The sequence below is a fragment of the Macaca mulatta genome, chromosome 9 (assembly GCF_049350105.2).
Source record: "Macaca mulatta isolate MMU2019108-1 chromosome 9, T2T-MMU8v2.0, whole genome shotgun sequence".
Taxonomy (NCBI): domain Eukaryota; kingdom Metazoa; phylum Chordata; class Mammalia; order Primates; family Cercopithecidae; genus Macaca; species Macaca mulatta.
Genome location: NC_133414.1, coordinates 78921184 through 78948059, shown reverse-complemented (window position 1 = coordinate 78948059; position 26876 = coordinate 78921184). Strand labels below are relative to the sequence as shown.

Genomic DNA, 26876 nt, shown 5'->3' with positions numbered 1-26876 from the left:
GAAAGCTGAGGCTCAAGTTGGGGAGGAGATCCAGGGTCATGGAGTAGCAGGTGAGTGTCAGGTGTCAGGGCGCACAAGGACCAAGGTTCCTTCCTCCCAGGCAATGTTCCTCCCGCAGTTCCAGGCAGCCTCTCCTGTCAGTGGAAAGACCAAGTGTATGTGAACAGAGCCTCAAGGTCGTAAACTGTGTGCTGTTCCCTGATACGATAGCTGTGGCAACAGCTTCAGCATGATGAATGCTAAAAGTGATTGGTCTAATGGTGGTGGGGGGTGAAGGGGCCGGGGGCACTGCGTAGAGGTGTTTATGAGGCTCCCACTGTGACGGGGAGGGCTGCTCAACTTCTCATGTCATTGTCTTCCCTGAAACTGGGAGGCCAACTAAGAAAAACAGATGTCAATGGCCCAGTTAGTGGGATTTGATGCTCGAATGGAACCTTCTGGTGTTTCTCAGACTCAAGCCACCAGTGCTGCTGTTTTATCCATTTTCAACATATTGGAGGGGGAGAGGGCTGCTGTTATGTACACATTACTCGTCATGGAACATTTAAAAACCCTGCAGTCTAATTTTCTTCTGCTTTCAGTAACACGGCTGATGGGGCAGTAGAACAGGCCCCCTTTTAGAGAAATGTCTGGAGGTGAGATCGTTTGTTACGACCAGGTTGGTCTGAATGCAAACTCTGTTCCCAACGGGTGGCTGAAGGCCTTTGTCAGCCTTTGCTTTTAAGCCAGCCACATATTTCACCTTTGGTCTGTCCAGAAACAGCCTGTCACTTTCCCCTCCAAGCCACACTCACCCCCCAGGCAGAGGTTCACATCCACCCCTCAAGGCTGGCAGGGGTCCACACTCAGAGTTAGCTCCTCCAGTCCGAAGAGGCCTGTGTTCCACAGCCTGGCCTACTGCTGGCCTGGGTGCATCGTGCCTTTGAGATGTTGTCACTTCATAATTCATAGTCCCTGCATAGGGAGATGCTAGGTAAAATATGCCGTCCCCTAATCCACGGCCACAATTTTGGGGAGGTGGACCTCTCACAAGGGTGGTATGCCCAAGGGAGTTTGTTTTAAGGCCTGACCCAAAGGATGCTTGTTTAGCATGGTTTCATTCCAGAGTCAGCTGCACAGCATCAACCGGTTCATCCCCCTGAAGCTCATGTCTAGAAGAGGGAAAGAGATACTGGGACAGGGACAGAGCACCTGCCAAGAGCCGCTGCCACGGAGCACAGAGGAGGGAGCAGTGATGGGGTGGCCTTTGAGCTGAGTGAAAGGGGCATTCCCAGTGGGGTGCACAGCAGGGGCGAAGGCACGGAGGCCCGTGGGAACCGTGGCTCTGGTACAGAACCGATCCTGTGTGGCTCCAGTGTGGGGATTTTTGTTGCTGGTAATTCTAAAAGGGAAACAAACACAGCATAATAAGAATAACCACCACTGGGGTGGTGTGAGCTACCTCCTGTCTCTCCCAGATGGTGGCATTCGCTTCCCTGCACTCCCTTGCCCCTGCAGTCTGTTCGCCAACAGCAGCCCGGGCACTCCTGTTACAATCCGAGTCCTCCGTGGTTTGCGGCACTCCTCAGGGAGAAGCCAACCAGTCCCTGGGCTGCCACTGCTCCTCCTCACTGCCTTCCCTGAAGGGAACATTCCTCCCCAGGGACTGCCAGGGCCTGCCCCTCAGACCCCTCAGGCTTTCACTCGAATGTCACCTTCGGACGTCCTCCCTGGCAACCGTATTCACAGTTTCAAGCTCCAATCCTTTCTCTTCTCCATGGCTCCTTCCACTTGGTATGTCACATATTTCTAGTTATTTATTGCCTGTCTCCACCCTGCTATAGAACGTTAGCTCCATGCAAAGAGGAATTTTTGTCTGTATCCCCAGCACCTAGATCAGGGGCTTCTCAGTCACCATCTGATGAATGAATGAGTGAATATGTGCTATTGCAGGCAATGGTTTAGGAGAAGCAAGTTACAGAGACATAGGTGAACATGCGAAGGGAGGGGGTCTGGTGGCTGCAGTGTGGGCATTTGTGTTGCTAGTGCCTGGCAGGTGAACTGTCAGAGTGGGGCCAAATCTGGAACCTGTGCTAGTGGTGCTGGTCCCTGGGCAGGGTTAAGTATAGGACTGTACCACCTGTCTGGGGTCTTCTGGCCAATTGTGCTTCATCTGCTCCTTCCACCCTTTGCAGAGGAGACTGGCCAGTGATACCTGGAGGATCATTGTGTCATTAGGAGTCACTCGTGGGGCTAGAGCTAGCCTGGCATTCTCCTGTGCTCACCTACATTCTGGAGGGAACCTGTCTCTCGGCCACTGCCAAGCCCCTCATCAGTGGCTCATTACAGACCAGGCTGAGTATCAGATGCAGTGATAAACATTTACGTGCATGGTCTCACGTGGCAGACATGGTTTAAAACTAGTCAGCGACCCCCTGGGCCAGGCTGCTGTAGGGTTCATTCAGAGGGGAGGCCTCGCTGGGACAGTGACCTGTCGGGCCCTCTCTTGGGCCTGCTTTCCCAAGAGAAAAGCAGTAGGTGCTACACCTACTGCCAAGGGTGTAGCACCTTTCCTGGTGCTGCTCACCATCAGCTGGTGTGCGTCTGAGCAGCAGGGTTCAAACTGTAAGGCCTCCACGCAGGGTGCTGTTCCTCCACTCAGGGCCTGGCAGCCACACCGCCTGCTGGCACTTGAGGGCTGCTTCCTGTCTCCTCATCCCGGAGCCATGGCTGCTGCCAGCACTCAGGGCCAAGCAGTGGCCAGGCAGAGCTCCTTTGCCGAGCTTGGTGGGCTATGGTGGTGACAGAGAGGGAAGCCTCAGAGCCGTGTGGCTCCTGGGCACTGGGGAATGGAATCTGAGGGCGGCTGCCGGCCTGGCAAGGTCTGCTCTGAGTCTGGATGGGCTCCAGAGTGAGGGGTTTGCAGCAGAAGGCAGTCTCTGAGCACCTACAGGTCCTGCCTCTGGGCCAGGACATCTGCCGGTTGGCAAGGGAAGAGGAGTAGAAATAAAAAGTGACCACTCCTCCTTTAAGAACTTCAAGCTTTTGGTCGGGCACGGTGGCTCACGCCTGTAATCCTAGCACTTTGGGAGGCCAAGGTGGGCGGATCCCTTGAGGTCAGGGGTTCAGTTGGTCATGGCCAACATGGTGAAACCCCGCGTCTGCTAAAAATACAAAAAATTAGCTGGGTGTGGATGCGCGCCTGTAGTCCCAGCTACTCGGGAAACTGAGGTGGGAGAGTCGCTTGAACCTGGGAGGCAGAGGTTTCAGTGAGCAGAGATCGTGCCACTACACTCCAGTCTGGGGACAGAATGAGACCCTGTTAAAACAAAAACAAAAACAAAAACAAAAAACAGAACTTCAAGGTTTTGATGATCTGAGCAACTCTGTTCTCCAAGGTGCCAGAGGACAGAGCTAGTCATCACCTTCATCATCAACATCAGCACAGAGGGACTACTAATAATTGTCCTCACTCTCTGCACTGTGGACCCCCAGCTTGGATGGCTGTGACAGCATTGACTGGTCCTTGGCCACTCAGCAGGTCACAGCTGCTCCCTCTACCTCCCGATCACTTGTGGTCTAGATGGCCCTTGGTCATGAAGTAAGAGGTGTGCAGTAACCCAGCCCGCTGGACTCCCCCGGCCCCCTCTCGGGGAGCGTACTTATTGTATGCTCGTTTCTTCTCTTACTTGCCCATTTCCGGTGTTATGATGAACACACCTGTGCTGCTCTTGCTCTCTTTATGAAACACGCATGACCACTTAAATGTCCCTTTTCATGCCATTCCACTGTTTGGAAGCCTCCAGGGTTTGGATCAGTGTTTCTCAGCCCTGGATGCATGTCTGAATACCCAGCAGCTTCCAGAATGCACTGACTCCTGAGCCCCACTCATCGAGTGTTGATTTCATTGGCCTGGGAGGTCACTGTAGGTTTGTAAATTCCCCCAGGTGATTTTAATGACTGTCTAGGGTTAAGAACGGCTGCTGTTGTCTCCTGGAAAGCCTACTGTGTGTCAGGTCAGTAGCTGGGGTTAGGTCTTTCAGGACCAGAAAAGTTGGGCGGAGGAGGGAAGGAAAGGAAAAGACCATTACTTGCTGTGAACCCGGCTCCAGGAGGGCCATTTCCCATGCCTTATTTCATCTTCCCGTCCACTCTTTGGTTTCAGATGTGGAATCTGAGGCTGAGAGAGGGCTGGTGCCGCTCAGCTGGGAAGGACCCTGCTGGGATGGAACCCCAGGTGTTTCCCTCCCCAGTGAAGCCTCTACACTACTTTGGAGGAAAGTTGAATGACAGAAAAGGAGGGATACATTATATTTGTTTCCCTTTTTTTAAACTTTGTTTAGGGAATGGGAGTTGATTCTGTGTTCATGTGGTAGGCACACACTCGGTGCAGAATAGGTGTGCCTTTTGAGATAAGGACATCATAGAAAAGTCAGAAAATAACTGAAAGTTTAAAGAGAAAGAAATTGCCTACCATCTCATTGCCTAGAGGCAATTCCCTAACAGCTGGGTATGTTTCTGCCCAACCTTTTGTCTGCAGGTCTTCTTTTTCACCTCTAACATCATCCTCTACCAGTCCCTTTTTGGGGGGTAAGGACTTTTCCCCTTAGGACGTTCACCACTGGTATTCTTTTTTTTTCTTGAGGACTTCTTTCCACTTACAGGCAGGAGATCTGGCCATGTGTGGTAGTTCATTTTTATGTTGCTATAAGGAAATATCTGGGGCTGGGCAATTTATAAAGAAGAATTTTAGTTGGCTCATGATTCTGCAGGCTGTACAAGCATGGCTCTAGCACCTGCTTCTGGTGAGAGCCTCAGGAAGTCTGCAGTCATGGTGGGAGGGAAGAGGAGCTGGCATGCCACATGGTGACATCGAAAGCAAAATAGATGGAGGAGGTGCCACACACTTTACGCAACTAGATCTCGTGTGAACTGAACGAGAACTCACCACCAAAGAGATGGTGCTAAACCATTCATGAGGGATCTGCCCCCATGGTCCAATCACCTCCCACCAGGCCCCGCCTCTAACACTGGAAATCACATTTCAACATGAGATTTGGAGGGGATAAACATCCAAACTGTATCAGCATGTCAAAGCCAGGCCATAGCAGAGCCAGGAGCTACATACAAACCCTCCTGTGGTTCCAGAATGTCACCCCCAGCACTGATCCTGTGGGTTCCCTTCCTGAGCCACCGGGGCTTCCAGGCATATTTCAAAGTGACAATGGTGATCATGAGAATCATGGCCGCAGATGCAAACACTAACATGGCCCTCGTGGCATGCTTGGGACCATCCTAGGTGCCTTAGGTGTATTGCTTTCTCAGAACAGCCCTACAAGATGGTTGTGGTTATAATCCTGAAGCACAAGGATGTTAAGTAAGTGTCCCAGCATTACATGATCTGAGAGTGGCAGAGCCAGCATTTGAACTCAGGAACTCTCTGGCTCTAGGATCTCTGCATTTACCCACCACATTGCTTCTCCCCTGAGAAAGACTTTTGCTGCAAATGCACTGGGCTCAGCAAGACCTCAGTAGCCTTTCACCCAGCATCTCCCAGGGTGTGGGACCTGCAGAGGTCATGACCTTGGGAACTGTGGCCATGTGGTCATCCCAGATAACTATCTCCAGCTGGCGGAGGCTCGCTGCTTCCTGGTGTTTCTTTGAGCCTTTGGCTTGTTGTGGCAGCGCTGATGCTGCTGGTATGGGGCGCCGTGCAGATGTACGTGGCAGAGCGTGCCAGTTGTGGACAAGCCTGGCAGCTTTCAGCCCCATCCTCCAAGAGCTCCTTCTTCCTGCCTGTCTCCAAGGCTGCAGCTCAGTCTGAATCAGCTTTCAGACTTTCTTTGGCTTGGGCCGAGGACTTGGCAGCCCCAGCCTCCAGCAGAGCTCCTGTGGCTTGAGGCTTCCACATCAGGTTTGAATTAGATGAAATCTCAGTGTCGGCAGGCTTTCATCCCAGCCTCACTGACTCCCGCTTCCGTGGTAGCAGGCAGTCTGAGTGCCACATGCGTGTCGTCTCTGCATGAATGTCTGCTGGAGCGTTTGTCGTCTGTGTGAGTCACCCCTTTGTGTGTCCTCTCTGTGCCTGCGTATTATCTCTGTGCGTGTTTCTCGCCTCCGTTCATGCATGTTATCTTTTTAATTAATAGCTTTATTGAGATATAATTCACATACCATGCAATTCACCCATTTAAAATATGCAATTCAGTGGTTTTAAAAATTATATTCACAGATATCTGCAATCATCACTGCAGTCAACTGTAGACCATTTTCATCACCTAACAAAGAGACTATGTGGCCTTTAGCTATTCACCCCCAATCCGACATGACCCCAGCCGCTGGCAGTGACGAATCTACTTTCTATCTCTGCGGATCTGCCTATTCTATTTGTATGAAGACACTTCATACAAACAGAATCATGTAATATGTGACCTTTTGCATCTGGCTTCTTTCTACTTGGCATATTTTCAAGGTTCATCCATCTTGTAGCATATATCAGTACTTCATTCCTTTCTACGGCAAAATAACATTTCATTGTATGGCTATATATACACATATATATAGTGTGTCCATTTATCCATTGACGGGCATTTGACTTGTTTCCATCTTTTGACTACTAGGAATAATGCTACGAACAACTTTTTTTTGCATGGGCATGTGTTTTATTTCTCTTGGGTGCTTACACTTTGGAAGTGGAATAGCTGGATCATGTGGTAATGCCGTTTAATCACTGGAGGAGTATTGCCAGACTGTTTTCAAAGTGGCTGTGCTATTTTACATTCCCACCAATGTATGAGGGTTCCAGTTTCTCCACGTCCTTGCCAACACTGGTTATCTGACTTTCTGATTCAAGCCATCCTATTTCTTTGTGGTTTGGATTTGCCTTTCCCTGATGACTGATGATATTGAACATCTTTTCATGTGCTTACTGCTGTTTGTAGATCTTTCTTGGAGAAATGTGTGTTCAGATCCTTTTCCTACTTTAGAACTGGGTTGTCTTTTAGTGATTGTGTTGTGAGAGTTCTTTACATATTCCAGATACAAGTCCCTTATCAGGCGAGGAGAGGCCGGTCTCTCATGTCTTTTTGCACCCCAACCTCACCCCCATCAAGCTCAGCAAGCAGTGTGTGCTTCATAAACACTTAAGGACATGTTGAGGGAGGAAGAGATCTGGGTCACTCTGAAGAGTCCCTGCAGGAGCCGTGGTTCCAGGGTGTGGGGGTGTGAGGGGTGGGGCTGCCTCTCCTACCTGCCGTGAATCAGAGACAACAGCCCCGGATGACCCGTTAGAGGTTCTGGCCACTGCAGGTTATGTAGGGCGTTGCTTTCAGCTGAACTGACTGATGGACCTGCCAGGGTTGGGGGACTTGAAAAGACCTAGATCACTGAGCCTGTCCCTCCTCCTTGATTTTGGGGTAGAGCAACTGGGAAAAAGGCAGTGTCATTTACTGAGATGGGGAAGACAAGGGGAGGAGTGGGTCTGGAAGTCAAACTTAGAGTTCTGCTCCAAAGTTTGAGATGCCCAGTGGAGATCCAGTCTCTATCAAGGAGGCTGTTGGATAATCATAAAGGAATTCCAGGAGGAGCCAGGGCTGGGGATGTAAATTGGAAGTCATTTGCAGCCATGCAGTACCCAAAGCCATGGACCTGGGGACGTGCCAGGGAGAGCTGATGATTGCAGGAGATGTGTGAGACCAGGACAAAGAAGTGATTGCTGGCCATGGCCATGTGGTAGTCACAGGTGAGCAGTTTCCAGGAAGTGGTGGCTCTAGAAGGCCACTTGGGGTGGGTAAAGGAGAAGCCAGGGGGCATGGAGGTGGTGCGTGTAGACAACACTTCCTGCTGTGGAGGGAAGCAGTGACATGGGCAGTGGTTGGGCAGGGATGGGAGGTAGGGAGTTTCAAAGATGGGGGACACTCGAGTGTGCTTGGATGCGGATAGTAATGGTCTTGTAGAAAGGAAAGTGTGATGGAACTGGAAAGGGGGTGCTAACTGCAGGAGCTGAGTCCTTGAGGAGGTGACAGAGAGGTGATCCTGAGCACAGAGTGGAAGGGGGACACATCCAGCCACAGAAGAGGAGAGGGGGCCCAGCTGTGGGAGGACACTGGCACTGGCACAACAGGGTGATGGGAGCCTTGGAGTATGAGACTGGGGGTGGGGCAGTGTTGGGGGTCTGAGCCATTTGGGAGAGCTGGGACACAGAATGTTAAGCTGTTAGTCTTAACAGGGAAGTGCAGCAGAACCTCAGCTTCATGCTCACGTGAGGTGAGCTGCTGATTTCAAGTGAGACCAGTAGGCACCTGTGTGCACGCGTGGAGTAGGTGGATGGTCGGGCTGAACCAGGGTGGAGAAGAATGCAGGGAAAGAGGGTGAGAGAGTATGGGTGTTTGCAAGATAATTATTGTGCAACTAGACCTAGATGTCCAAGGTGGTGAGAAGGGAAGTGAGGAAGTAAGGATCATATCTTGGAGGTCCCGATGAAGTTTAATAATAACTGGAGCCAAGTGCTAGGGTTAGGTGAGCAGGGCAGTGGGGGAAGGGAAGGAGCCGCCTGCTGTCGAGGTTTCTGGGTTGTAGCAGCCCATGTGGTCTAGCCAAGGAGTGTGGCTGGCAGTGGCTGGGAACAGTGCATGCAGATGCAGGTGGCCCTATTGAGGTGAAGCGGCCACCCGTTGAAGAATCTGGTGGAAGCCATTTCTCATCCTTGTGTGTATCACTCCAGCATCCAGTTGCTGGGTTTTCTTTTGTTTCCTACAGTGCAACAGTTTCAAGCTGGATTTGCTGGAGGCCTAGAACCTGAGACAGCATCAAGGGGTGTCCGTGGAAGTAAAGCCCTTGTGATAGAAGTTCCAGAACAAGTTCAGGCCCAAGAATACACTCTCCTTGGGAGGTGGTGGGATGATTGGCTGAGAGGTGGCCTGCTCTGCTACTTTCTCCTCTGGGGAAGCCCCAGATAGGCCAGCCTGGGAAGGAGAAAGGAGAGGCAATCTGGCCCACCCCTCAGCTGGCTTCACTGGAGCTACCATCTTGAAATGGACCTTCTGGGCGTTTGGCAAAGGTAGGCTGGTCCAAGCAGCAGCAAGCAAGGGGACTCAGGATCCCCCTTTCCCAAGGCCTGCAGCTGTCCCCTGAGAGCCAAGCCACTTGCAACTGTCTGGACCCCAGGCCAGGTCCTTGCTCATTGACTCTGTACCTGACGCAGATAGAGCCCTGCCCATGTCCCACACGTCTCCCAGTCCTTGGAGATCTCTTCTGTGCTCCCCTTGGAAATCTCTTTGTTGGCTCCGGGTACCCTTGCCTCCCAGTTTACATCCACGTACATGCAGTTTGAGAATAGATGTACTTTTATGTACGCATGTACACATACATACTGATTTCAAAATAATTTGGCCTCAATTACCTGCTATAATATTTGGGACCTTATCCTGATAGTAGACGGCTGTGGGTGACCCGCTGAACTTGTTCAGTTGTGGTTCACAGCAGGACACAAGGTGATTTCTAAGCCAGCACTCACCTCCCTAGTTGCCATGTGACCATGTCTTCTTTGGGTGTCCTGGGCTTACACTTGAACTTGGGGCCTTCCCCTGAGGGAACCCATACCGGAAAACATGTTAACATGGCCTGGAGGCCTCTGGATGAAGAGGTAGGCCAAATGTGTTACCTTTGCAACCAAAACGATGTCATGTTGGAGAATCCACAGTCCTTCCCATCTTCCACCCTCACCACCATTCAGCCACACACCTCCCAGGGAAGGCACCTCAGAAACAGCCACATTAAAGGGAGTTTAGCCCAGCTGAGAGTGGTCAGATTTGTGCACTGGAGAATTTCCATTTGGGGAAATTGGACAAGGGCCTACGGGTATGTGGCTCAATTGGATGTAATCAACGATTCTTTGTTTTAGTTTTACTGTGTGAAGAAACTTTCTAGTACATGTTTCCTATTTATTTACCGTTTGTAAAAGAATAAGGTATAGGTAGAAATTCAATATGACTGACATTTATTTTCCATCCTACCAGAATTTATTTCTCCTTTTTTTCTTGATTTTTTATACAGAAATTTGATTTGATTTTAGCACTTTAAAATTAGCCACCACTTTTCAGAAATATAAACATTCTATAAATTGAGAGACAGGAGTACTTTAGTGAAGAGGCAGAAAGCCAGAACGTTCTCACTGCCAGCCTGTCTACGCTGTGTGGTGCCTGGTTTCCTGGCCAGGGCAGAGATTCAAGGGAACTTGGGCCAAACCTCTCATTGTGCAGACAGGGAAACTGAGGTCTGAGGGAAAGGAACTGGGCCCATCTTGCCTCCCGGTCTGGTGACCAAGCCTGCTTTCCTGTCTTCTCTGTCTAGGAGGAGAGTCTCTGTGGCCCAGGAGGAGCCCAGACCTGGATGAGAGCTGCCTGTCAAGGCCTGGGTGGGATGCACGCAATGGGACAAGGACAATCTCTGGGGAGGTTCCGCCCTGACCCCTTGGGGGCTGTGGGGATCCACAGTCGCAAAGAAATTTAGAAACTTATTTCTCGGATTACGGATTACGCAGGACAGGGCTTGGTTCTGGCTTCTTTGTCCTAAACAGTTTACTGGGATGGTGAAAGACAGATCCTTTAACCCTTTCCTGGGAAGAGGCCTAAGGGTGTGGAGGCTGGACCAGACCCAGAGTCCTGGGGGTTCCCATTCTGCTGAGAACAGTGAGGGTGTGATGAGGATGGTCTGTGTAGGGGTAAGAATCCTTTTAGGCGGGGGAGGTCACCTGGGGAGTGGGAGGGACTGTTTCTTTTATGGGCTGTGCCCTGCCCTTCCTTCTCATATCCTTGGTGAGAGGTGTGCTGGCCTCCATGGGAGGGTTTTGCCCAGAGGTGGAGAGTTGGAGAATGAGTGTCCTTGCTCTGCAAGGTCAGACCAGAGGCCCAGGGATTTGCAGGTGGTACTAGGAAGGCAATGTTTTCTTGCTCCAAGGGGCTCCTGAGGGCAGAAGCAGGCCTGGGGGATGAACCCAGGTAATACAGCATTGTGGTTAAGAGTGCTGACACTCACTTGCTGGGTGACTGGGCCAGTTACTTAACCCTTCTGAACCTCTATTTCCTCATCCATGAAATGGGTCTAACATTAGTGCCTACCTTATAGGGCTATAAAGATAAAATAAGACAATATATAAAAATATGAGTGGCAGGTACTGTTGTTAATAACAGTGATAAGAAGACGATTTATAAACGTTGGAAAGTAGGGAAGTGTGTTCACGCTGAATACAATGTTAGGAGTGTCCCTATTCAGAATCTGTTGCATCTTGAGGGAGGGAGCTCTCTGTCACTGGAGGCATCCAAGTAAAAGCTAGAGGTCTCCTAACTGGGGATGTTGTCGAAGTATAATGCTTCAGACTGGGATGAGCACGATGATCCTGAAAGGTCTGTAGCCCATGATTGTGGGCCAGAGGAAGGGGCGGGCTGGAAGGCAGTGGTTTCATTCTGGGAACCGTATCCCTCATATGAGGCACCGAGCCCTCGAGACCCCGTGGAGTCTCTGGGCTGTGAGGCAGGGAGTGCCAGGCTTGAAGGATCCTCTTTGTGGAGCCATTTAACCAAGCCCCAGAACTGGGGAGGGCCTTGACCAGGTGCCTGGTGTGTGGGAGGCGCTGAGTAGAGCCTTCCACTTCTTGCTCTGGAGAGTTTGCCTCTGCTAGGCAGCTTGAGAGGTGTGATGGACTGAGACGGCGCAGGCCACTGCCCTGGGCCAGCCAGGTTTGTGTGCCCGTGACCTGGATGGAGCAGTGGCCTCTGACTCATGCTGCCTCTTGCTTGCTTGTTCCAGGGGTACAAGGGACCCAGGGGTCCCTCTGGGTATCAGACACGGGTGTAGAAAGGGGGATGGGATAAATCATGCAGGGCTTGGCTGAGAGTTCATCACAGGCCCTCGTGGCAACAAAGCTGTGGTAGGCCTTGGAGGCGTGTCCCGGGCCTGGAGCCACCAGCTGGAAGACAGGCCTCCCGTCGGGGTTCTGCAGGTGCACAGTGGCAGACTCCTTTGGATTTGGCCACTACTTTTTGTCCAGGTTTGGGCTCAACCTCTGTCCCTGAGCCTGAATGCCCTGGTCCCCTCCCCACACTGTCCTTCCTGCATTTCCACCCTCACCCGGGGGCCTTCCCCTCTACCTCGTATGCTCTTTCCTTCTCGCGTTGGTTTCTTTTGCACCCTAACAATTTCTCCCTTCTGCCTGCTGTGGAAACCTGGGCTGACAGTCCCTGGGTGACCATGTGACTCAGCCTGGATGGGACTGTGAAGGGAGAATCTCCTTGTCTCTGATGGCAGAGTGGAGATGTGTCTGCAAGGACAGGGGATGTATAGCTTGTCTTGGAGGAGGGAGGATGAAGCTGGTGTAGGGGAAACTGAGGGGAGGGATGGTAAGAGTGTTGGGTCTCTCACTTCCAGTCTTAGCCCCTGCCTCAGTGTGTCCTGGGGCTAGTACCTTCCCCTTCAGGTCAGGGGGTTTGAGTTGAATTTCTAATCCTTGCAACCAGGAGCCTGATGGATAGTCATCCTTCAGGACCCACAGATGTCACCTCCTTTGGGACACGTGTCCACACTTTGTCATAGCACCGGGCAGGACATTGGCTGCCCTCAGTTCTTGGGCCTTATTTTTCCGTTTCTCCCTGCCCATAGCAGGCACACAGTAGGTACAAAGTCAAACTGCTCTGCATGGATACATGTGTGCTCAGTATAAGGTTTGACATGGACATTTTAACAAGCACATCAGAACTTTTGCAGACAATTGAGTGTTACTTGATAAAATGGTTACATGGAAGCCTCAAATTTGTTCCAATAATGCCATTTTTCCCTGGAACATTTCTTGGCCTCTTGATTGGGCCTGTTGATGAAGCACAGAAGGCAACCGTCTTGATTTGGCTCCAAAATGATGCTTTCTGTCTGATCCACAGAAACAGCTAGAAGGGGCACAGAAAACGTTGGCTGCTGTTGGGGGCTTAGTGGTAGGTGTTCAGTCGGACTTGGAGGGGGCTCCTGAGATGCAGCCTCAGAACAGGAGGAGGTGGGAAGTGGGAAGTGGGTGGAATTGGGTTGTGTTGTCACTGGAGTTCCAATTCAAATGGAGAAGGTCCAGTGAATTTATAGAAACGCTTCCTTCATTCACTGCTTTGTGTTCACAGCTGCGCTCCCAGTCCTTGTTATGTAGTAAGCACTCAATAGATACTTGTTGAACAAGTGAAGGAATTCAACAAATATTTATTTGTAAATCATGCCTATTATTTTCCATCCACTGCGGTAGGTACTCTTAGTACTTTGTAGGATGACATGGTATGTGTGTGTGTGTGTGTGTGTATATATATATACATGTGCATATGCAGACACACATACGTTAACCCACATCTAGTTGTATGTTTCATTGGCCCCTGTGATGACTGCCTTCACTGGGGGATAATAACACATTTGCTGGGCTTTGCCATCATATTTTTTTGTTTTTATTTCCAAGGCCAACGCCTGATTTTTTAAGGGAATATTTGATGTAGGGAAACATTAGATGAAAAACACGCACTCCTGGCTCATTTATCATGAATGAGCATTAGCTGCCCTCCTCCCTGCCCCCAAACCCCCATCCCGCCATGTGCACACCCATGTGCTTTCAACCTGAAATAACAGCGCTTCGTATTGAAGTGGGGGACCAGCACACCTTAGGGATAATGAGCCTTTGCCCCTAGGATTTTCCTGTCTGCCTCAAGGTAAAGCTAAACCCTTGTGATGTGCTTCGGGCTGGAGTGCAGTGCCTTGGTGTGTGTGCATGTGCCTTATGGCAGTGGCTTTTGTGCCTCTGCTTTTTGTAAGCAATAGAAGCTCTGATGTAATGAGATTTTATGCAGAGCCCCATGGATAGACAACACAGTAAAAGTGGATCTGCTTTGCTGAAAGGAGGGTGGGCCCCTTTGCTCAGCTTTCCTATCACCTCTTCCCATTCCCCTGCCAGGGCCTCATAGAATGTCATGGAATCCCAGGGCTCCTCAAGGCCCTGGAGGAAGAGCCTGCACGCATGTAGGGTCACATATGTGTACTCACAGATGCTTGCCTGTCAGCTGTACTGTGTTCATGCTCTTCTCTCTCTCTTCCCCCGTGCTTGCCGTCCCTGGTTCAGGCGGGTCTCATCCGCACAGATAGCACCGACTTCTTCATTGAGCCTCTGGAGCGGGGCCAGCAGGAGAAGGAGGCCAGCGGGAGGACACATGTGGTGTACCGCCGGGAGGCCGTCCAGCAGGAGTGGGCAGAACCTCACGGGGACCTGCACAATGAAGGTAGGCTGTAGGTAGGGGCCTGTGCGCTGCTTCTCTCCCTACCTCTGGAGTGTTTCCCGGTAACTTCTGTCCTTAAGCTGTCCATGCCTGGCCTCAGTCTTCTTACCTGTAAAATGGGACTGGGCCACATAGATCTGCTGTACTGGCAGAGAAACCCCATTGCGTTCTAGGAGCTGCTGTAATTGGCTGGAGCTAGGGGCCAGAGGAGCCACTTGTGTCCTGAACTGTGGTCCCTGGGACTCCAGAGGTCTCTGAGGAGCTCACTATTTCTTCTCAAGGCTATTTCTGAGCCAAGGCAGAAGGTAGAATGCCTGCAGTGAGTTTTTCCCCCTAAAGTCAACTCAACCGTGTGGGAACCACAGGAAAGGAGTTATTAGGGCACCTGCAGGGAGGCTGCCTGCTGTCAGGGTGTGATGGTCAGCTGTGTGTCCTGTAGACCATTTTACAATCCTATCTTCAAGTCTGTCTACTGCGTGATCCTAGGCAAGTTACCTAAGATCTCTGAGCCCTCATTTTCCTCATCAGCAAAGCAGAGATGATCCATGTCTACCTGTAAATGTTATATGTAATGGTGATGGTGTCTATGAAAATCCCAGTATAGGGCTTGGCATGTAGTAGGTGCTGGATAAATGGCAGCTCTCCTTACAGTATTATTAAGGGTAACTGGCTAGGGCAATCAGGCAAGAGAAAGAAATCAAGGGTATTCAGTTAGGAAAAGAAGAAGTCAAATTGTCCCTGTTTGCAGATGACATGATTGTATATTTAGAAAACCCCATTGTCTCAGCCCAAAATCTCCTTAAGCTGATAAGCAACTTCAGCAAAGTCTCAGGATACAAAATTAATGTGCAAAAATCACAAGCATTCTTATACACCAGTAACAGACAAACAGAGAGCTAAATCAGGAATGAACTTCCATTCACAATTGCTTCAAAGAGAATCAAATACCTAGGAATCCAACTTACAAGGGATGTAAAGGACCTCTTCAAGGAGAACTACAAACCACTGCTCAGTGAAATAAAAGAGGACACAAACAAATGGAAGAACGTACCATGCTCATGGATAGGAAGAATCAATATCGTGAAAATGGCCATACTGCCCAAGGTAATTTATAGATTCAATGCCATCCCCATCAAGCTACCAATGAGTTTCTTCACAGAATTGGAAAAAACTGCTTTAAAGTTCATATGGAACCAAAAAAGAGCCCGCATCTCCAAGACAATCCTAAGTCAAAAGAACAAAGCTGGAGGCATCACGCTACCTGACTTCAAACTATACTACAAGGCTACAGTAACCAAAACAGCATGGTACTGGTACCAAAACAGAGATATAGACCAATGGAACAGAACAGAGTCCTCAGAAATAATACCACACATCTACAGCCATGTGATCTTTGACAAACCTGAGAGAAATAAGAAATGGGGAAAGGATTCCCTATTTAATAAATGGTGCTGGGAAAATTGGCTAGCCATAAGTAGAAAGCTGAAACTGGATCCTTTCCTTACTCCTTATACGAAAATTAATTCAAGATGGATTAGAGACTTAAATGTTAGACCTAATACCATAAAAATCCTAGAGGAAAACCTAGGTAGTACCATTCAGGACATAGGCATGGGCAAAGATTTCATGTCTAAAACACCAAAAGCAACGGCAGCAAAAGCCAAAATTGACAAATGGGATCTCATTAAACTAAAGAGCTTCTGCACAGCAAAAGAAACTACCATCAGAGTGAACAGGCAACCTACAGAATGGGAGAAAATTTTTGCAATGTACTCATCTGACAAAGGGCTAATATCCAGAACCTACAAAGAACTCAAACAAATTTACAAGAAAAAAACAAACAACCCCATCAAAAAGTGGGCAAAGGATATGAACAGACATTTCTCAAAAGAAGACATTCATACAGCCAACAGACACATGAAAAAATGCTCATCATCACTGGCCATCAGAGAAATGCAAATCAAAACCACAATGAGATACCATCTCACACCAGTTAGAATGGCGATCATTAAAAAGTCAGGAAACAACAGGTGCTGGAGAGGATGTGGAGAAATAGGAACACTTTTACACTGTTGGTGGGATTGTAAACTAGTTCAACCATTATGGAAAACAGTATGGCGATTCCTCAAGGATCTAGAACTAGATGTACCATATGACCCAGCCATCCCATTACTGGGTATATACCCAAAGGATTATAAATTATGCTGCTATAAAGACACATGCACACGTATGTTTATTGTGGCACTATTCACAATAGCAAAGACTTGGAATCAACCCAAATGTCCATCAGTGACAGATTGGATTAAGAAAATGTGGCACATATACACCATGGAATACTATGCAGCCATAAAAAAGGATGAGTTTGAGTCCTTTGTAGGGACTGGGATGCAGCTGGAATCCATCATTCTTAGCAAACTATCACAAGAACAGAAAACCAAACACCGCATGTTCTCACACATAGGTGGGAACTGAACAATGAGATCACTCGGACTCAGGAAGGGGAACATCACACACCGGGGCCTATCATGGGGAGTGGGGAGGGGGGAGGGATTGCATTGGGAGTTATACCTGATGTAAATGACGAGTTGATGGGTGCAGCACAGCAACATGGCACAAGTATACATATGTAACAAACCTGCACGTTATGCACATGTACCCTACAACTTAAAGTATAATAATAATAAATAAAAAAAAAAAAAAAAGAACTTCGAGAAAAAGATATCTCATGAAGGGGCTTGAGAACTCCTGATGTCATCATGTAATGGCATTTCCTTCTTATAGGAGTTATATGGGAATAAAGGCTAGGACTACAAAAAAAAAAAAAAAAAAGGGTAACTGCTGACGTGTTAGGGTGGGAACCCCCTGAGGGAAGGGGCGTCCCTGCGCCCAGGTGACCAGTGCAGGAGCCTACACACCAGAGGCACTCAAGACTTATGGTTGGGCAAATAAACTGGATGTGACAGGTGCTGGTCCTGGGCCCGTGGTCAGCTTCACAGTGTCACAAAGCTCCTTTGGCCAAGAAGAGATGAGGAGGCCATAGGTGAAATCTGGTTATGACTGGACCACACACACCCTTGTGCCAGCTCCCTGTGGGACTGGGCTTGGCGTGAGAAATGCCTGGAAGCCAGTTGTCCCTACAGATGGTGTATCCATTGAAGCTCCAGTTGCTCTCCAAGTATCACTCACAAGAGAGCCGTGGCACCAGAGCCAGAGGATTCTGCAGGCCTAAGGTGGGGAGGGCAGGGCTGGTGGGGCGTCTGAGCGCTGGTGTGGATTTCAGGGCACCCTTCCCTCCACCAGGGGTGGGAAGAGGAATGAGTCTCCCATGGGCTCCATTTTTTTAGGCCAATTCTGAATCCAAAGACCATAAGGTCCCCTCTTTTGGGAAGAGATGTTGGGGAAGTCCAGCTCCAGAGCTGTGAGCCTGGAACATCTGCATCACCAGCCACTATGGTGGGCAGCTGGGAAGCTGAGACCACTGAGCACATGGAGCTGGAGTTCAGACCCAAAGAAATGTAGCTGCGACTCTTGCCCCACACCAGGCTCCAGGGCTGGAACTCCAGTGAGGCCAGGCCCTGGTCCGTCTATGGGCTTTCCTTAGAAACACCAGGGGCAGGAGAAGACTTTCTTGGAAAGCTGCGACTTGTACTTCTATTTGAAGGCCAGTTGTGGGGCTGAGCCCAGTGTGGGGAGAAGCATTTCTAGCCGTGCCTGTCTCCACTTCACATACTTGATTAAAGCCAGAGGCTTCAGCTTGGCTCTTTGGGTCTGGTTTTCCACACACAGAGAGGTGCCTTGGAGGCCTGGCCAGGTGCTCAAAGCCTGCCTAGCAGCCGGCCAAAGGCTTTTGGGGAATCTCCCTCAGACTGGGGACCTCTGCATCTCCACCTGTCCCCATCATCCACAGGTGTCCCTCCCCTTGGTTCCTCAGACCTGGGAGTCTCCTGGGTCTGTTCTCTTCTCCTACCCAGGCTAGGAGTCCTGGAGGACAGATGCCAAGTCTCCATCTCTGTGTCACTCACAGCAGCAGGCCTGTCCCTGGAGGAAGGAGAGCAGGGAGGCATCAGAGGCTCCACTACATGGGTTTGCTTACTGGGCTGAGTCTGTGGAGGGGGTTCCAGCCCCCTGCTCCACTGTAAGGGAGTCTGAGGTGCACCAGTGAACCTGGGGTGGAGGGGACAATTCCTCTTGGCACTCAGTAAGGCCACAGCTGCTGCTTCCTGAAAAGGGCGTGTGGGGGGACACACCCCACCCATACACTCATGCTCACACACTGACACAAACACACACACACACACCCATACACCCACACTCACACACAGACACACCCCACCCATACACTCATGCTCACACACTGACACAAACACACGCACACCCCCATACACCCACACTCACACACAGACACACCCCACCCATACACTCATGCTCACACACTGACACAAACACACTCACACACCTGTACACCCACACTCACACACAGACACACCCCACCCATACACTCATGCTCACATACTGACACAAACACACACACACACCCATACACCCACACTCACACACAGACCCACCCCACCCATACACTCATGCTCACACACTGACACAAACACACTCACACACCTGTACACCCACACTCACACACAGACACACCCCACCCATACACTCATGCTCACATACTGACACAAACACATACACACACACCCATACACCCACACTCACACACAGACACACCCCACCCATACACTCATGCTCACATACTGACACAAACACACACACACACACCCATACACCCACACTCACACACAGACACACCCCACCCATACACTCATGCTCACACACTGACACACACACACACACACTCCCATACACCCACACTCACACACTGACAAACACATACTTATACCCACCCACATTTGCACACCTGCATACACACATACACACCCCTTCACACACTCACACACTCTCACAACCCCACATCTACCCATGCTCACACACATTGACACCCCCCACATACACACCCCTTCACACACTCACACACTCTCACAACCCCACATCTACCCATGCTCACACACATTGACACCCCCCCCACATACACACCCCTTCACACACTCACACACTCTCACAACCCCGCATCTACCCATGCTCACACACATTGACACCCCCCCCACATACACACCCCTTCACACACTCACACACTCTCAAACACACACACACACTCATATACACACACATCCATCATGAACTCCAAAGAAGAGTTACGTGATCCTTTCCCAAGGCTCTGGGGAGAAACTGAACTGTTCAGAGTCCAGGGGAAGGAATTCCCAGTGCTGGGCCCCCAGGCTCGAGCTGGCCCTCACCCCATGGCCCTGCCTTGGCCCCTGAGGCTGTGCCCTGAATGCTCTCCTGCTCCAAACGCTGCCCTCTCCTATTTAACCCATGGTCCTACTCTCCGGAACCCCGTTCCCACCCCCGATTCCCTCCTGAGGATACGAACGGGGTATGTGCTCCTGCAGCCGGAGCTCCAGCTCTCCTTGGGGCTGCCCATGCCAGGGACGCCAGCCGGGCTGGGGCTCAGGGCAACTGCTTTACAAACAATTGAGATAAAATTCACCATTTTAACCATTTTGAGGCATACGATTCGCTGGGTTTTTAAAACTATATTCACAATGCTGTGCAGCCATCACTTCCATCTAATTCCAGAACATTCCCATCCATTAGTTGTAGTTGCTCCTGTTTCCCCACCGTCCAATGCCCCCTGGCAACCACTAATCTACTTTCTATCTTTCTAAATAAGATATCTATCTTTCTAAATAGGATTTGCCTATTCAGGATGTTTCATATGATGAAATCATACAGTATGTGCCTTTGGTGCCTGGCTTCTTTCACTCAGCGTGTTTTCAAGGCTCATCCATGGGATCGCCTGTCTTGATGCTTCTCTCCTCTTTATGGTGGAACTCCCGTCCAGCGTACGGACATGCCACATTTATCATTCATCTGGTGGACACTGGAGTTGTTTCTATCTTTTGGCTACTATGAAATGCTGCTGTGAACATTCGTGTCAAGTTTTTATGTGAACATACGTTTTCAATTCTCTTGAGTACATACTTAGCAGTGGAATTACTGGGTCACATGGCACCTCTAGGTTTAACTGTCAACTGTATTTTCAAAGCAGCTGCACCATTTTCCATTGGCCTGGGGCTTCTTGGGTGGCTCATGGCAGCTTCCCAGTGGCTGGTGGGCCCTGCTCTGCCCTGAGGGTTGTCTGCTCCTGTCATCCTGAAGGATGAGGGACCCACAGAAGAGGGTGCGGCTGGAGCCCCCCACAGCATCCAAGGCTAATGCTGGCTGCTCCTCCCTAATTCCCCAGAAAGTCTGCAGAGAGAGAATTATGGCTGTGCCCTTATAGAGTGTGGTCATGGCTGGGGGAGGCCTGAGTTTACTTTCTGGGCTGTTGTCATGAAGCTGCTGTGTGACCTAGGGTGAGTGGGGTAACCTCTCCAGCCTTCCTGTGACATGCCTGGCAGGGAGGGCTGTGAGAGGTCAAGTGCGGCATTCCACTGGCAGGGCTTACACTTCTGGGCACAGCCCATGTGTTGAGGGTGACTGTTATTTATTCTCCCTGCTCCATGGACAGAGCCTTGTGCCTTCCCCTCCTCTGCCAGGGGCAGCCCTCCTCTCTCCCAGGAGTTTGGTGATGGGCTGCTGCGCTTGCCATTGGCTCAGACACCAGGGCCACCAGAAACTGCCTGCAGTGTGAGCTCAGAGCAGCGCCAGCCTCAAGGGTAAGTGAGGACGAAACCCACCCGAGCCCTGCTCACCAGGCTGTGCGTCCACCCAGAGGGCTTTCCCTGCCAGGCCAGTAGCCACACATTTTTCCAGCTCTTAAGTCTAGGGCTTTGTTCCTTTGCACTATAGCACCACTCAGCAAAGAGGAGATAAAAACAAACGGTAGCACCGAGTCCTGTGTGTTCCCTGTTACCCGTCCTCAGATCCCCGTTACCTGAGAACCTGTGTGGGTAGCAGCGTAGAGGTGGCTCAGGTCTCTGCAGAGGTTCCCGCGGATGCATCCATGTGCGTCACCCACGTGTGGACGGGGTCTGCACACACTCGCTCCCGTGTGTAACATAAATAATCACAATGGACTGGGCAGGGACAGGGCCCTCTGCCCTCTGTGCTGAAGTGGGTTTTCTCCTGCTCTCTGTTCAGCCCCAGCTTCAGTGTCCCCTCCTCAGGAAGCCTCCCCCAACAGGTCTGGATCTCCAGGGGGCGCCTTCTCTGATCAGTCCTATGGTAGCCTTTGATATTCTTGTATTGTTACAATCCAATTTCTTATTTGTCCCCTCTGCTGGGCAGTGGGCTCAAGGGCAGAGGCTACCCCTTGTCCATCCATTGACTAGTGCGGGGCCCCTCCTGCTACCACAGCCCTGATACATGCTGGGGATAGCATGGTGGCCTCTTTACATCCTCAGTCCCAGCATCCTATCTGGGGAGCTCTCAAATACCTGTGGATAAATTAAGGTTCTTAGAAATTAATGGTACGAGTATCAAAACTTCAGAGTGAGATGGGGGGAAGTCATTAAGAGTTAAGGCTCTGGAGCCTTCTTGAGAGACCCCAGCCTCCTGTCCTGCCTTCTTAGCTTTCCCTGCGACGTCTCCATGTACCCTCACTCTACCGCCCCGGCAGAGTTTATCTTCATTCAGGCTATAGCATAGATGACTGACAGCGCTCAAGCTGTTACCCTTGTACATGGCGGCATCGATGGTAATGTTTCAAAGCATGGGCTTTTGATTCAGACAGACCCACACGAGAAGCTACTTAACATCTTTGAACTTCAATGTGTTCACCAGTGTAATAGGGACAACAATCTGGTAGAGTTGTTGTAAAGATTAGATTAGATTGGTTTGCGTTAGATTAGATTAGAGGTCAGTAAAGGTAAGGCCCAGGGCCAGGTACAGCCTGGCAGCTGTCTTGTAGAGGAGGTTGGATTGGAACACAGACACACTCACAGTCTCATCTGCGGCTGATTTTGTGCTTCAGTGTCAGAATCGAATGGTTGTGACCGAGAATGAATGACCCACAGAGCCTAAAATATTTATCTGGCCCTTTACAGAAAAAGTTTAGTAACTCTTGGATTATATAATACAAGTTAATAAATGCTATTTTGCTTTTAGCCAAAAGGGCAAAGCAGCGATGGTGAAATTTGGGGTCCCTGACAGTTCCTGGGTGGGATTGGAGAGGCTCAGGGCTCATAGGAGTATCCGAGAGTTCCTCAGATGCCCTGTGAGGCCACAGTAGCCCCATGACTTTTTTCCTTTATGGAGATATTGCCAACTTTGATTTTTACAGCAACGTTGTGGGTTAGAGATAAAGGGTGGTTCATCCTCATGTTATAGGAGAGGCGATGGAGGTCAGAGAAGCGAGGGATGGGGCCTGGGATGCCCAGAGAGATAGGATGAGTGGCTCCTGGAACCCAGGCATTCTGCTCTGGGCCAGTTCTCCCCACTCTGCTACTCATTGCTTCAAAGACTTAGCCATGGCCTCGTAGCAGGAAAATGGTTCTTGCCCATGAGTTGACCTGGTATAGAACAATGCCTCATACTACTTTACTTACAGAGGCAGGGAAAAGGGTGCCTGTGATGGAGCCAGAGGTAGGTGGGGGGTGATGTCACAGTGACAGCCTCTCCTGTGGGTTGGACCTCACTCTCTTCCTGTCTTGGTTCCAGCCTTTGGCCTGGGAGACCTTCCCAACCTGCTGGGCCTGGTAGGGGACCAGCTGGGCGACACAGAGCGGAAGCGGCGGCATGCCAAGCCAGGCAGCTACAGCATCGAGGTGCTGCTGGTGGTGGATGACTCGGTGGTTCGCTTCCATGGCAAGGAGCATGTGCAGAACTACGTCCTCACCCTCATGAATATTGTGAGTGTCCACGTGTCCTGGGACTTGAGGGGAGTGGGGTGGGGTGGGCCCCAGTGCTGATCCAAATGGAAGTTTCTGGGGCCTGGTATTTTTCAGGTGAACTTGGGTGAGTCATTGCTTACTCCTTAGCCCAGCAGGCACGCCCTTGGCAGCCAGGTTCGACGGTATAATGAGCCTGAATTGGCCTGATCCCAGCTGTACATACCTGGGCTGAGGTGACCCATCTGGCCTCCTGCCTGTGGACAGTGGGTTCTGGGCTTGGACACATTCAGAGTCTGGCTCAGGCGTGGCCTGGAGCCTTGCTTGTGTTGGAGTTGAAGGGACTTCCCTGGGACTCATCATCTGGAAAAAATGCCCAACCCCAGGCTGGGGAGACTGGCCAAGGAGCTGTCAATCTGTAAAGTGGGTCCTGAGGCCCTGACACGGGCCTTGGGTGTGCGCAGACAGGCAAGGACAATCGGGGATGTGGGCAGATTCTAAGACCATGGTGAAGCAGAGAGCCCGTGCCCTCAGCTGCTGCCTGCAGTTGTCCTGCAGAGATACAGGACTCTCGTCACAGAAAACCTAGTTTTTCAAGAAAAATCAGAAATGTAGTTATTTTTAAAAGTGTTTAAAAATTTTATTATGGAAAATTTTAATCCAGATATTTAAGTGAACATTTCCAGTTTTTAAATGTTAAAAGAGAAACCCACTGTGGATGCCAAACAAAACACACTGTAGGCCACAGGTAGCCCCGAGTGAGCATCCCTGGGCTAAAGGGGCAGAGACAATGAAGAGCAAGAGGGAAAGGGGGGTGAAAGCATGGGGCCTTTGTCAGGGTGCCTGTGGCTGTGTGGTTCTGGGAAAAGATGGGGACCTGTCTGGGTGAAGTGAGACCCAAGGTAGAAATAGTGCAGTCAGGGGTCAGATGCTGGGGATGGGGGCCGGACCCTCAGCCCTTCCCTGTGAAGTGCAGTACCGGAGGCAGGTGACCCACTGGGAAAGACCCCAGCTCAGCATAGGATGCTGTGCAGTCCAGGCGGGGAGAAGGTGGGCAGCAGTGTACAAGGGAAAATGCCACATCAACAGGAGGCAGCAGGGCAGGTGCCCTTCACCTCTGAGCCTCTGCAAGGTGACCAGGTTAATGGCTCATCATAAACATTCTTAGCTCTGGAATACCAGAGCTAAGAAAGAAGATATGTACGTGGTGGGTCCCGAAGAATTTGAGCGAGGCCTCTTTTGAAGGCCAAAGCTTCCAGCCCCTGCATGGGCCCTCACTGGCCTTGATGTTAGGGCCCTCTGCCCCTAGGCCTGTTTGGAGAGGATAAAGAGGTTGGCTAGTTGCGTGATCATCCAGACCGACAGATGACTGCAGCATGCCAGGGCTGGGATAGAGTCGCCTTATCCTCAGTCTAACATGGGCAGTGCTGACAGGCTGTGAGGGGTGTGCAATTGATTGTGCTACTGCACTAAGAGGAATATTAGTGAGTCCACCAAGAGCACACAGTCTGACTCGGCCCCTTCCTGTCTTTGTGACTTTGGGGGCGAGTTAAGAGCCCTCTGGAGTATCTCCTTCTGCGCTTTGCAAGCAGCATTAACAGTACTTACTACCAGAGGTTTTGGGGAGGATAAAACGAGTGCACGGCATAGAGCATGGCCATGCAGAGCATATGCTGTCGGTGGGCGGTGGTTGGTGATAATACTGTGACCTTCATAAAGTGACTGGTCATGCATTTCTGGGAATGGAACAGTTGATGGGGAGAAATGTCAATCCCACGTCATGTCAGTCCCCCTGGAAACATTGGTAGGGCGTTGCCTGGGTCCATAATCTGGCTGCCCCTTTGATGAGGTGGTCACTAGAGGGACAGCCCCTTAATGTCTCTGTGACCTTGGGCAGGGAACCTGTGTTGCTCATCATAGGATGCAAGTGATGAAAAACCAACTCAATCTAGATTAAGACAAACGTGGTAATTTCTTGGCTCATGGGTCAGACTGGGGGAGGGACAGGTTGGAGCTGGTTGTGAGAGTAATTGGAACTAGAGGAAGTTTTCAGGCTCGCTTCTCTCTCTGTGACATCCTGATTCTCTCTGACCAACTTCTCTACCAGACATTCTGGCCGCTGACAAGACAACGCTGACTCCTATCCCCATCCATGGCTGGAGACAAAAGGAGTTTCCCCTGTGGTTGCCAGGCAAAAATCTCCCAGGGCAGGACTCTGATTGGCCTAACCTGGGTCACATGCCACTCTTTGAAGAGCATCAGTGCTCCAAGGCTGGAGAGGGGTTAGACACAGCCATGGCCGCTGGAGAAATTGTTCTGAGCTGTCCTGGCACCCCAGTTTGTGTCTGCTACAGTTTAGCCCCTTAGAGCCTCTGCTTTTTCATAATAGTGTCTGCTCTTGGGTTTGTGAAGATTTAGTATCCAGGGTATCTAGCACATGCCTCACACATAGTGGGTACTCAAGTAATGTTTTCTGTCATTATTATTGTTACATTGTTTGTTTTTGCGTGTATAAGTTGTTCCTCACCTGAGTTTGGGAAGGTGAGTTCCTTAAAGGTGGGGCTTTGTCTTTTTAGGAATCCCAACAGCACACACAGCACAGGGTCTGAGACCTGAGAGGTGACTGGTAAACGTGGAGGTGAATGGCATCTATGAGAAAAGCAGGGGGCTGGCACCCATTGAGATGGTAGCAGCAGAGAGCAGCAGAGTTCTCTCTGCAATGTCAACATCAACAAAAGAACAGGAGCAGAGATCAGTTCCAATTACAGGAGCCCAGGGAGCAGGTGGGGGGCTAGAAAGTCTGTCCCTGGTCGCCTCTGTGTATGGACACTTCTTCCATCCCCGGAGCTTAGTGTGTGGTTTTGGACAGAAAGAGCAAAGGCTACCACATGGAGTTGTTTGAGAGAGAGAGGGGAGGGAGAGGATGCCTGTGAATCTGAACACACCCACCATCCTGGAACACTCGACCACCCACCCAGTGTCCACAAATCACAGGCCCAGCCTGAGGCCACAGCTGGGGACCGACCCCATTAGTGGGAGGCCATGCTGAGAGCCAGGTTTGGCTCCTGGAGCCAGCAGGTGGGGGACAAGAGGAAGGGCAGGAAAGGGGAAAGGGGCAGGGGAGACCTCAGGATGCCCAAGAGTGGTAGGAGCCTGGGTCCTACTGCCCAAAGCTGGGGCTGAAGACCCCAGGACTGTAAGCCAGGCCCTACCGCAGCCCCAGAATCCTTCACTTTGTTAAAAGATAGTTTTCAGGAAAAGGTAAACTCATGACTCTCATAGAGAAATAAAAGGGAACATGTGTTAAAGATTTGACTCTACTCATTAATGAGGGAACCAGGCAGATGTTATAACTCATTCAAAAGAGAACCCAAGGACAGAAACATTCTAGATTAGGAATTTTACAATGAATGTGCAAAAGGAGACAAAATTAGTGTTGTGTAGGGTGGGAGGGAAGGCTGTTTAGCCTCTGCCAGAGAAGATGGAACCGCCTGCGTGCAGACAGGAAAGTTGCGTTGCTCTTAGTGACCCATGGTGCTCTCTGCTGTGAGGGCGCTTTCTCTGCGTCTGATTCCGATAAGGGGGAAAGGTGTGCTGCGGCAGTGCCTGCCTTCCACTGAAGTACAAGTTTTTATTCTGTGGTTTGGGGCCTGACCAGGTGTGAGGAGTCTGATGACTCGCCCTACTTAAAAACCTCTGCCCCCATTCCTGGAACCAGCGG

General features: G+C 50.5%; 1 protein-coding gene across 2 annotated transcripts in view; it reads left to right on the top strand.

The window, feature by feature from the left end:
* Positions 1-26876, top strand: part of ADAMTS14 (ADAM metallopeptidase with thrombospondin type 1 motif 14) — a 91003-nt gene that overhangs the window by 14094 nt on the left and 50033 nt on the right. For both annotated transcript variants that reach the window (XM_001107840.5, XM_015147451.3), the window contains exons 3-4: positions 14114-14270; positions 22986-23176. In XM_001107840.5, the coding sequence (XP_001107840.2) occupies positions 14114-14270; positions 22986-23176 (348 nt within the window). The remainder of the gene's footprint in view (positions 1-14113; positions 14271-22985; positions 23177-26876) is intronic.